The 12,500-nt window shown below is 34.2% G+C and overlaps 2 protein-coding genes across 2 annotated transcripts in view; both read left to right on the forward strand.

Moving 5' to 3' along the window:
• LOC137617067 (CD209 antigen-like protein C) overlaps positions 1-5,141 on the forward strand; it is a 23,810-nt gene extending 18,669 nt beyond the window's left edge. Inside the window, exons 5-8 of the mRNA XM_068346911.1 lie at positions 765-923; positions 1,808-1,910; positions 4,464-4,565; positions 4,839-5,141. Of these exons, the coding sequence (XP_068203012.1) occupies positions 765-923; positions 1,808-1,910; positions 4,464-4,565; positions 4,839-4,878 (404 nt within the window). The 3' untranslated portion in view covers positions 4,879-5,141. The remainder of the gene's footprint in view (positions 1-764; positions 924-1,807; positions 1,911-4,463; positions 4,566-4,838) is intronic.
• Positions 1-12,500, forward strand: part of LOC137617106 (perlucin-like protein) — a 283,984-nt gene that overhangs the window by 219,712 nt on the left and 51,772 nt on the right. The gene's annotated exons all lie outside the window — the stretch shown is intronic.

The raw sequence follows: 12,500 nt of genomic DNA on the forward strand, positions 1-12,500 counted from the left end.
CGAACTTCCAGACAACAATCAATGGATATCTGTTCACCTTTGTAAATTTTAAGAAGAGATGAGAATAGTTGTACAAGAGACTGAAAATATAGTCTTGAAAATAATAACAGTGAAAATGTTGGGAGGTAATCAAATATCCACGTGTAAAAATGAGCAAGTACTCAATCTAAATTAAATTGTCTATTTTGTATAAAGGTTTCAATAGTCTGACTGAAACAAATATTTTGTTCTGTGGTAAGAAAATGAAGTTGATGTGGGTGTTTAGGAGAAATATATTGGTATATGACTTGGCACTTGTAGAATACATACTTGACTGAACATGAAATAGATGATGAAAAAAGACCAGCGGATGCTGGGTACTTAGGGATATAGGTAATATCTATATTTAAAAAAAATTGCATCGTTTACGGAAAATGGAGAAAAACCCGTTCAAATGGGTCTGGAGAAGTCTTGCTATAATGAATAGAGACGTGTCTGTTTTATGATGAAATGAAACATGTGCTATATTCTGCAGTTGGACGAAATCACGTAAAACTTTAATATATTAAGTTAACTTCAGTCCTGAGTACTTTAGGGAAGTGTAACCTAAACCGTAAGTCTCATTCACAGAAAATACAGAATAAATCAAAGAGATCTGATGTGAAATGAGACCGAATTTAAAAAAGAAAACAAGGCCCTGATGTGACCTTGTACAAATACCTGTGAGCAGTGCAATCTCTAAGAACATTCTTCACTATCCTAAAAAGACCTTTAATTTCTTTCAGCGTATCTTCCATGTGATGAAGGTTGGCTTGAGCTTGGAGCTTCTTGTTATTTCTTAGGTGTAGACACATCCACATGGCAAGAAAGCCGAGAAAAATGCATCGCTTTAGATTCTGATTTGGTCAAAGTAACTACTGATGAAGAGTATAACTTCCTGCGTAGTAAGTATCTATTTATGCACACACTCCAATGTTAATTAGATTAGTTTGCAAAGAATTCACAATTCTAAGCTATTACTGAACTTGAATGCAACACTTTTTATTTCGTTTTGAGTATACTTTACTGGTAACGTCTTAGAAAAATGAATTGTTAAGAAGATAACTGTGAAACTTCTTGTGTTCTGTTCCAATTTTGCTTGAATCTTTATCCAGATTACTAAGAACAATAAAACCCATGTCATGTATAGAATGTTATTTTCATTTAGATATATAACATATCAGCAAAAACTGCTGGATGGTGCTAAATAGCAACGAGGGAGTCAAATTCACATAATGATTTATTTAATAAGACACAACGACTACAGCACAACAATAATAATAATTGAAATAAATCTTTGTTGGTGGAATAAAAAAAAATGTGGTAGTATTCACTACAAATGCAAGTCTTATGATATAAGCGTTTTGACTTTTAATAAAAAGAAAAAAATTCTTCCACATATACTTGAAAATATTTCTAGTTTTACCCAATCCAAATTTAGTAAAGGTTTAGTGGATCACTTGAAAACTACTGAGGCTTTCATTAATCATGTGTGTATGAATATTTATTTTTATATTTCCTTTAATTACTATACCACTTAAATAGCAATGACTGATGCAGCAAGCATGGGGATGCCCAACTGTGACTTATTTCTTCTTCTTTCCATAAAAAGAGAGTCACTGAGCACAGCCATTTAGTCTACATCTTAATTGACCAGAAGTTTTGACCAGTTTCCTTTGCAATCCTCCAGGAAAAAAATGTCTTGGAAGGCATTTATAAACTTTCATCTTTTGTTATAAAGACGAATATAAAGACAGGATTACAATTAATCCAATTATTTCGTTTGCAGATTTTGTGAAGGGTCACGAAACCTGGGTAGGATTGACTGACCTGCATGTGGAAGGAATCCACGTTTGGACTGACGGAACTGTCCACAAGATGATTAAATCATGGTAAAGAATGAAGCAAAAGAAACTGGAATGAACATATAGTTACACATTAGTCCAACAGAAAAACACTATTATTATTATTATTATTATTATTATTAGTAGTAGTAGTAGTAGTAGTAGTAGTAGTAGTAGTAGTAGTAGTAGTAGTAGTAGTAAAGAAGAATTACTTGATTATCGTAGTGTTGTCAGGTGTATAAGGACAGACTAGAATATGTAAAGGATGTTATGTAATCAGAAAGGGATCCAATGTAGTATTATCTGACTAATCAAAGGACCCAATAATCTACTAGTGGAAGTGTAACAACCAGTGTCGAATTAAAATCCTTTGCGCTAAGAATGTAGAATGGGCCATATCATGAGAAAGAAACGAGCGAAAATAGCATGTTTTTTTGTTAACTATGAACTTATCTAGACTTATTGAAAGCTATATTCAAAGCAATTTCGAGGAAATTGTATCAATACGCAGTCAAGATTAGGTTATTTATCTTATTTTGATGAACATAACGAAAAATTGCACATAAATGATTATTCAGAAATTCATGATTCAGGGGGGGGGGGTGTATCAATGATATTCTTCAAATCATATTTTTTTTTTTTGGGGGGGGGGGGTGTCATGCTCATGTTCGATGTACTCGACCAGTTAAGGTTGATATTTTTTTTTCTATTTTTTATGTAATCTAATTTTGAGAATGATCATTCTCCTTTACAAACACTGCCTAACTGTGTAAGATTGATACGTAGAGGAGTAGAAACATTTTAATAAGACTGTAATGGCTCTGCAAGAAGGTTTTTAAGCAATATTTAGAAATTAATGACCTTATCATGGCAATCATGATAAGGTCATTAATTTTAAGGGACATATATTCATGAAAATGAATAATTTCATTCTTCTTTACCATTACATTTCTGGCCGTTTTTTATCATTTTAGATCGTTATTACTATAATAAAAATGAAATGAAAAGTTACCATGAACTAGTGAATAGACAGTGGATTATATTGTTATATCAGTGTTAAGACTCTAGCAGGCAACTTAGGGTGTAAACAATTTTTTTTTTCTGTGTGGAATTATGGTCATTCGAATCATTGCTACCAGTTTCTGTGAAATGCCTTTTAAAATTACGAGTACGCTTTACTTCACAATAGTAAATTGGACACTGTATCATCAAATGTCTTTGAAAAGACCAAATTAGCTTTGTTTCCTTACTAAGGAAAATTAATGCGAATACTTTTAAAGTTTTCCAAAAGTGATTTCATGGCATCAACAGCAGTATAGTCCATCAGCTTGCGAAAATAAGAATAACTTTGGTAACTTGCATGTACTGTATGTGCTAGAAGTTGCTCTGTCTCGATTCGTATCGTAACTCGGATCAGCATCCTCATGAAGAGTTTCCAAATCTTTAATAATCATCAAATAGTTCAGCTGTAGCGATTTCACAGCTTCATTCCTTGCTGACCAACGGTCTCCGACAAAGATTTTTTTTCTAAATTAATTCTACTAGAACCATTTTAACTTCATTGCAGGTGTGCCCATTAATAACTTCCAACGAACTGTGTAACAATACAAAAATTAATCAAAATTTCTAACAATACCAAAAAAAAGGAACCTTTTCTATACAACAACTTGCAGCAGAACAAAGAACCAAGTTGATTAAAAGAGCACTGTAATGTATGTACTCAGCTGATGGATTTCATTCTTGGATGACTGCTCGAGTTCAATTATATTTCCCTGACATATTATTAGCATTATGACTTTGATTTTATTCAATCATGTCCTCTATAATCAATTGACTTGGTTAATTTCCCCTTCTTCCACGTAGGCAAAGATTCTAGAATCAGTCTTATGAGTGAAACTCTGAGGTTTGAGACAATGGAGAGCTGGTGTAATGATTGAATGGAAGAGGAAGATGTTGAAGAAAAATGGGAACGAACGGGGAATTGGCCTTCTTGACCTCAAACAACGTTTGGAGAATTAAGCAATGAACCCGCGAGTGGGCTGTGAGTCTCTAGAATACATTAGAGTCTTGAGGTGGCAGTGGGATTGCTTGATATTAGCTGATCACGTGGGAGTGTGTGGATAGGGAGAAGTGTAAGGCTCAGGCTGTAATTTTATGAAGTTAGGTCAACCCAAAATAGGACAGGTTTGGGGGTCCTCCATTGCTTCTTGGAACACCACATGAACGACAGCCATGTACTATATCACAATTACATTTTTGTCGTAAGCAGTGAATTAGGTAGAGTGATTATAGACTGATGGGTCAAAACAAACTTTCCATATGGCATCATTTAAAAAATGGAGGGTGGCCCAGATGATTGTTGAGAAATAGCATGCTCGGCCCAGAGATGCTATTCAATGTCAAGGTGCAAGTAAGGGCACAGGGGACACCCAACAATAACACTTTGAATTTATAGTTAAAAGAGAAGGAATAGAAGATGAGAGATAAGCATGGACAGAGGTAATAAATGCAATGAAAATTCTGGTGAAGTGAATGGTCATGTGTTATGTAAGGATGGAGTAATAGAGTAGTGAAAGGCATGATACCTTACCTTCTTTCCAGGTGGGGAGACGAAGAGCCGAACTCTAGCGAAGAAAGATGTATTCATTACTTTAGTTTACCAGACAATCGATGGAATGACAAAAGATGCACAAGCAAATTAAGGTAGAGTATAAAATCGTCAAAGCAGACGACCTTGTTCTTAAAATTAGTGACAGTCATTTACCAAAAAGGAAATTTTGTAAATGGCTACATCTAACATATATATACACTTTAGGTTTACCTTCCACCATGCTTCAAATTGATTTCTATAGTTGAAATATCATCATCAACATCTCTGGAATCACGGGTTTAAAATCAAAATGAGATTCCAAGTATCAACAATAAAGTTTCCTTGAAAATAAAAATCATTTAAGTCTTATTTTATTATGCCTACAGGTACATCTGTGAGAAATCTGTATATCCGATTGATGGCTGAACTCCACTGTCTCGTAATGAAACTGTTTCATCAAGGCTTAACTCAACTGTCTCTTAAAGAAATATATCTTGAGAGCTGAACTCCACTTTCTTATTTCATGTTTAATTTTTTTTTTCGGGAGGAAATATCCCATGTAAAAATTAATGTATCTTCATATGACAATAGATCTTTAACTCTCTTCTCTGAATTTGCATACACATTTAAATTGATGTATTGAAAACACAACTTGAGAGTAAATCTTTGAACTAAAATAAAAATATGTGCTCACCTACTTTTTTAGTCGCAAGTAAATTTAAGAAGTTTAAACTTGCAACGATTTTTTGTTTATGTTAACCAGGATGACAAAATGTTTAGTTCATAGTTTATATATGACAAATATATTTTAACGTTTTTACTGATCTTAAAATATTCTGTATTAATCGCTACTTCTCATGTATATTTCTATTTCCTTGTTTCCTCTCCTCATTAAGCTTTAGTTTGCTTGTTGGAACCTTTTGGCTTATAGCATCCTACTTTTCCAAGTAGGGTTGTAGCTTGGTTAATAATAATAATAATAATAATAATAATAATAATAATAATAATAATAATAATAATAATAATAATACATACATACATACATACATACATACATACATATACCAAAGGCACTTCCCCCAATTTTGGGGGGTAGCGTTCCTACAGCCTAACCAGGGACTCAGCCGAGTTCAGCTGGTACTGCTAGGGTGCCACAGCCCAACCTCCCACATTATCCACCACAGATGAAGCTTCATAATGCTGAATCCCCTAGTGCTGCTACCTCCGCGGTCATCTAAGCCACCGGAGGAAGCAGCAGGGCCTACCGGAACTGCGTCACAATCGATTGCCATTCATTCCTATTTCTAGCACGCTCTCTTGCCTATCTCACATCTATCCTCCTATCACCCAGAGCTTTCTTCACACCATCCATCCACCCAAACCTTGGCCTTCCTCTCGTACTTCTCCCATCAACTCTTGCATTCATCACCTTCTTTAGCAGACAGCCATTTTCCATTCGCTCAACATGGCCAAACCACCTCAACACATTCATATCCACTCTAGCCGCTAACTCATTTCTTACACCCATTCTCACCATCACCACTTCGTTCCTAACCCTATCTACTCGAGATACACCAGCCATACTCCTTAGACACTTCATCTTAAACACATTCAATTTCTGTCTCTCCATCACTTTCATTCCCCACAACTCCGATCCATACATCACAGTTGGTACAATCACTTTCTCATATAGAACTCTCTTTACATTCATGTCCAACCCTCTATTTTTTACTACTCCCTTAACTGCCCCCAACACTTTGCAACCTTCATTCACTCTCTGACGTACATCTGCTTTCACTCCACCATTTGCTGCAACAACAGACCCCAAGTACTTAAACTGATCCACCTCCTCAAGTAACTCTCCATTCAACATGACATTCAACCTTGCTCCACCTTCCCTTCTCGTACATCTCATAACCTTACTCTTAACCACACACCCTTCCAAATTCTGTCACTAGTCGGTCAAGCTTCTCTTCTGTGTCTGCTACCAGTACAGTATCATCCGCAAACAACAACATTCTCGCCTACCAGTTTTAATCCTCGTCCAAGCACTCGAGCATTCACCTCTCTCACCACTCCATCAACATACAAGTTAAACAACCACGGCGACATCACACATCCCTGTCTCAGCCCCACTCTCACTGGAAACCAATTGCTCACTTTATTTCCTATTCTAACACATGCTTTACTACCTTTGTAGAAACTTTTCACTGCTTGCAACAACCTTCCACCAACTCCATATAACCTCATCACATTCCACATTGCTTCCCTATCAACTCTATCATATGCTTTCTCCAGATCCATAAACGCAACATACACCTCCTTACCTTTTGCTAAATATTTCTCGCATATCTGCCTAACTGTAAAAATCTGATTCATACAACCCCTACCTCTTCTAAAACCACCCTGTACTTCCAAGATTGCAATCTCTGTTTTATCCTTAATCCTATTAATCAATACTCTACCATACACTTTTACAACTACACTCAACAAACTAATACCTCTTGAATTACAACACTCATGCACATCTCTCTTACCCTTATATAGTGGTACAATACATACACAAACCCAATCTACTGGTACCATTGACAACACAAAACACATATTAAACAATCTCACCAACCATTCAAGTACAGTCACACCCCCTTCCTTCAACATCTCAGCTTTCACACCATCCATACCAGATGCTTTTCCTACTCTCGTTTCATCTAGTGCTCTCCTCACTTCCTCTATTGTAATCTCTCTCTCATTCTCATCTCCCATCACTGGCACCTCAACACCTGCAACAGCAATTATATCTGCCTCCCTATTATCTTCAACATTCAGCAAACTTTCAAAATAAAAATAACAATAATAATATTAATAATAATAATGATAATAATAATAATAATAATAATGTCCAAAATGATCTCCTGCCTGACTTCCGTTTGGGCTTAAAACAGGTTATAGCTCTGACCTGTATCATAACAGCGAAAGTACATTTTGATAAATGAGATTATTTGAGAACTTGATATATTAATCTTGAAGATTTTCTGATTGGTTCCTGATGCACGTACTACCTTACTCTGAGTCCTTGCTACAGTGTTGATCAAAACCTGGTAATATTCAGAGGCTGCCGATTACAACGAATTAGACCAGTGGTCTTCATTGCGCGGCTCGCGCGCCATTGGCGGCTCACAATGACCAGATTGGCGGCTCGCAGGAGAGAAAGAGAAATGTAGAGAATTCATCAATGCTCAAAGAAAATTTCCAACATATTATATATACATTTCATCCTTTTGCCCTATCGCTCATCTTTTATTAGGATCGGTTCATCTGGCTAAAAATATGAACTCTGAAATTGAATTCACTTAAAAAAATCAATTAGTAAGTGGAGAGCCATATTTTTACCTCAAACCAAAGAGTCATTGACTTTCAAGTAACCATGACTGTGTAATCGTGATCTTAATGTCTATTTATTTTGGGCAGATGAAAATCAACAGAATATAGTGGCCCTGGCAATTGTTTACTTTTCATATGTTGCAGAGAATTTTACCGAGGCAATATATAATTGCATGGATCTTGGCCAAACATAAGAAATTGTTAAAGAATGTGTTTTGACATCAGCAGAGAAAATGTTTATAGTGGTTATAGTAATAAAATGCAATTTTCAAACAAATCATATCAGGACCAACCATAATGACAAGTACTGAAGAAATGGGTAATCTGCCCGCTTTTTAATGATTTAGCATTGCATTGAACGAAAACACAGATATATGGGTACTATTTCCAAAAGGACACTTATTTTGGGAAGAATTATTGTTCCTATTACCACTATATGACCAAGCTGGAAGAGAAGACGTTTATGACTGTGTCCCCAACATGAGAGACAAAGAAAAGTCTCATTGGTTTAATGAGGAAGGAAAAGGAAATTCCAAATTTTGCCATATTCGTGTGTATAATTCACTAGGAGGCACTGGTGACAAAATCCAAAGACTGTGAGCTCAAAATGTAATGCAGCTGGTTGTTCGGGTGGTATTTCTTTTATTCAAGGACATTGAATCATCGTCAATTTCGTGATCTACTGGCTGGATATAACGGAGAGTATGGATATTTGGTGATGCTTAAATAAGTGAGATGATTATCTCGAGGCAGATTGCTTGAACGATTCTTGAGTCTCCTGCCTTAAATTCATGAGATTACTGCAAACAAAGAAAAAGTTGAACCTGAACTTGAGAATCCCGAGTGGATAAGTTAACTCTCTTTTCTAACTGATCTCGCCTACCACCCGAATTCATTAAAATCAAAGTTACATGAGAGAGCCAAACAGCAGCTGCAATGGTAGGTGGAGTCACAGCATTTCAAAACAAGATCACATCAATTCTCATACCGGACAGACAATTTGTGCATTTTCCAAACCTTTAGAAACCTACCTTAAGAAAGCTACACTTTGTTGCAAAGTTTGAGCTATGTCACTTTCAAGAATGCATTGAAAGAATTGGGAAAGGAGTTTGAGGTAATGAAGAACAAGGACTTAATTACTTTTATTGAGACCCCATTTAATGTGTGTTTTAACATTAAGCTCTATACACGCTAAACTTTGACCCGATCATTCTCCGGTGTGTTCACATCATTCAGCTATAGGAAAATAAAACGCTAAAGGCGATTTAAAAATCAGGTGAGGAAAATTTCTGGCATATTGCCCCTGATATAAACTACTCAGTTTTGAAGCAGACTGTGCATAAAATGATGTTCTATTCTGTGTGCACATATTCTACATTTTCAACAATAAATATTGCGAGGAGGAAACAGAGAAATAGAGTCACTAATAAACATTTGGATATCCTAACAAGAATAGCTGGGACAAATTACAAGTACAGCTTGGAAAAAGTGAATAAACCGCTCAGTCATTTATGGTCATTTCAAAATTAAATGAAGTTACCATATTCATTTGAACTTTTATATTAGTAAAGCCAAGAATTTTAATATCAGTTATTCATTAATAATGTTGGTTACTAGTTTTATTTCATAAACACGCATCTTTGAAAACCCACAAAAAATGAATTTAGATCCCAAAAACGAACACATATTTTACACACACATATATATATATACATATACATATATATATATATATATATATATATATATATATATATATATATATATATATATATATATATATATATAGATATATATATATATATATATATATATATATATATATATGTATATATATATCTATATCTATATATATATATAGATATATATATATATATATATATATATATATATATATATATATATATATATATATATATATATATATATATATATATACACACACACACATATATATATACATATATATATATATATATATATATATATATATATATATATATATATATATATATATATATATATGTGTGTGTGTGTGTGTGTGTGTGTTTGTATATATATATAAATATATATATATATATATATATATATATATATATATATATATATATATATATATATATATATATATATATGTGTGTGTGTCTGTGTGTGTTTGTATATATACATATATATATATATATTATATATATATATATATATATATATATATATATATATATATATATATATATATATATATATATATATATATATATATATATATATATCTTAATGGCTAATGTGGCTCGCACTCTGAGTATGTCCTAAACATTTAGCTTTTCTGAAGAAATTTGTGAATACCACTGTGCTAGATTGTAGACCATGGGGTGGAGACGTTTTGGCAAAGGCCTATTTATTTCATTTCAGTCAACGTTTAGCGGCTGCCAAATGATCTGGTGCAAGACTTCTGGATCTGGTGAAAACTGGGAACCTTGGCCGTTTGACGATGTGAAAAAAAAAGGAAGTGCGAGTGGGCATACAAGGGGGTGCTGATGTGGAAAGCGAGATCGGTGGGGGCAGGTTGGAGAGACGTCGAGGAGTACAAATATTCGATGACTAGCCATCCGTGAGCTATATCGACCAGAAGATGGAAATATGATATGAAATCTGCACTGAGGAATGGAACATGACGTCCGAGGGCTAGTCCAGGACCTCGGGTCTAGTTGGCCATTGATTTTAGTTCGATTCTGATGTTCACAATAAAAGTAATATGGAAAATTCTGTACAACTATTTTTTAAACCAAACCTAAAGTTTTTATGTTTTAGTAATATACGACAGGTTATTTGATGAGTGTTATAATGCCATCAATTTAGAGATTAATGGCAATAATCTGTACGGTATTCGATGGAATGATTATCAGGATACCCTAAAATGTAGGGTCATTTTGTCTCAAGTGTTATTGGTATTGCCTGTCGCCTTTTTGTAGCACCTATAGACAAAGATTTTACAGTATCATTTTCTTTTGTCAAATAAAAATCATCATCGAATCCCTATATATACAATCAATGTTTAGGATTTATTGAAAGTAATGTATCCAAATGAAGTGATCTGCCTTTGCGTCCAAACTTTATCAAGTGTTCGGTGATTGGGAGCGAGGCCGAAACAGGCGCATTGACACGTTCACTATACCAATCGGAAATGAGAAATTGGATATCTAGATTTCAAAATATTGGTTTGATGTTTATCTCGAAATTGGAATCTCCAGCAAGTCTAATTTTATCTTAGTTTCATTCTTGATAAAAAGGAATTATTAAGCGAACGCACTTCTATTATAAAGCTATTTATTCAATCATAATGAAGCTTTAGTTTTGGTGAGAAATAAAGATTATATTGAAATCAAGAAGAAAATGGAAGTCCTTTTCGAAATTGCATGGAATACGTTTTAATACTGTTAAAATAATTAAGAATCCTTAAGTGTTTATTACTTTTGCCAACTTCGTTGCAGTGGAAGTTGTTTTGATAGGCGTATGTTTGTATGTCTGTGTGTTTGTGCTTCGCATAACTCAAAATTGTTTGACAAAATCTCATGACATTTGGTGGGATGATTGGCCATGATCCAAGTACAATTTGATTAGATTGGGACAAAGGTCAAAGTGAAGGTCACGAAAAGGTAAAAATAAATCCTTTTGCGATATCGTGGTCAATTTGCATCCGATTTGCATGAATCTTGTACTAAAATTCACATAATTAAATTACCTATATTTTGATATACAACATGGTATAGAGCTGTCATTGCCCTTGTTTTTGTATTTATTTGTTTGTGTGGCTGTCTGTCTGTTTATGATTCGCATAACAACTAAACTATTAGACTAAATCTCATGAAATTTGGTGGGATGATTGGCCATGATCCAAGGTAGAATTTATTCGATTTTGGAAGAGATCGGGTGAAATCATTCAAGGTCAAGGTCACAAAAATGTCAAAAACATATTATTGCCATATCGTAGACAATGTTTATATGCTTTGCATGAAAGTAGTGCCGAAGTATGCATACTTCGATTGCCTATCTTGCTATGTATGTGTTTTAGGATCAAATAACCACAACGACATATGTTTTCTTGGTGACAATGGTGGCCTCGGCAAAGGTATGAGCTCTACCGAAAGCCCGTTCTTGTTTCAATTAGTTCTGATGTATTGGAATGAAAATAAGAAATAAGAAGAATATGATGAATGATATATTCCTAGAGTTTTAAATTAGTTAAAATGGATTTCCTCCATTTCCCTAACAGAACAAGTATTTGTAAAATCGGTTAAATAAACCATTCCTTCTTCACCGGATGCTTAAATCCGGAATACAAGATTATGACATTCACCAGCTCTTCAACCTCTATACTTCTCATTTAACCAAACCCTTAATTTCAATTTCTTCTTTCAACCAGATCTTCATAACGGATTTCTTATTTAAGTAGTTTAACTAGATCCTTATATATGTGTTGTTTTTTCTTTATCCTTAAATTTATCTTAACTTTACACACAGTATCTAAATCAAACATCTTCATTAATTTAATATTCGAATCTTAATTCTTGATTTACCTGATCCACAACTGGATTCCTAAATCCGACTTCTTTGATCTACATCCTTAAATCCAGCCTCATCTTTATCCGGATCCTTAAATCCACATTCTT

The sequence above is a fragment of the Palaemon carinicauda genome, chromosome 23 (genome assembly GCF_036898095.1).
Source record: "Palaemon carinicauda isolate YSFRI2023 chromosome 23, ASM3689809v2, whole genome shotgun sequence".
In the NCBI taxonomy this organism is placed as follows: Eukaryota; Metazoa; Arthropoda; class Malacostraca; order Decapoda; family Palaemonidae; genus Palaemon; species Palaemon carinicauda.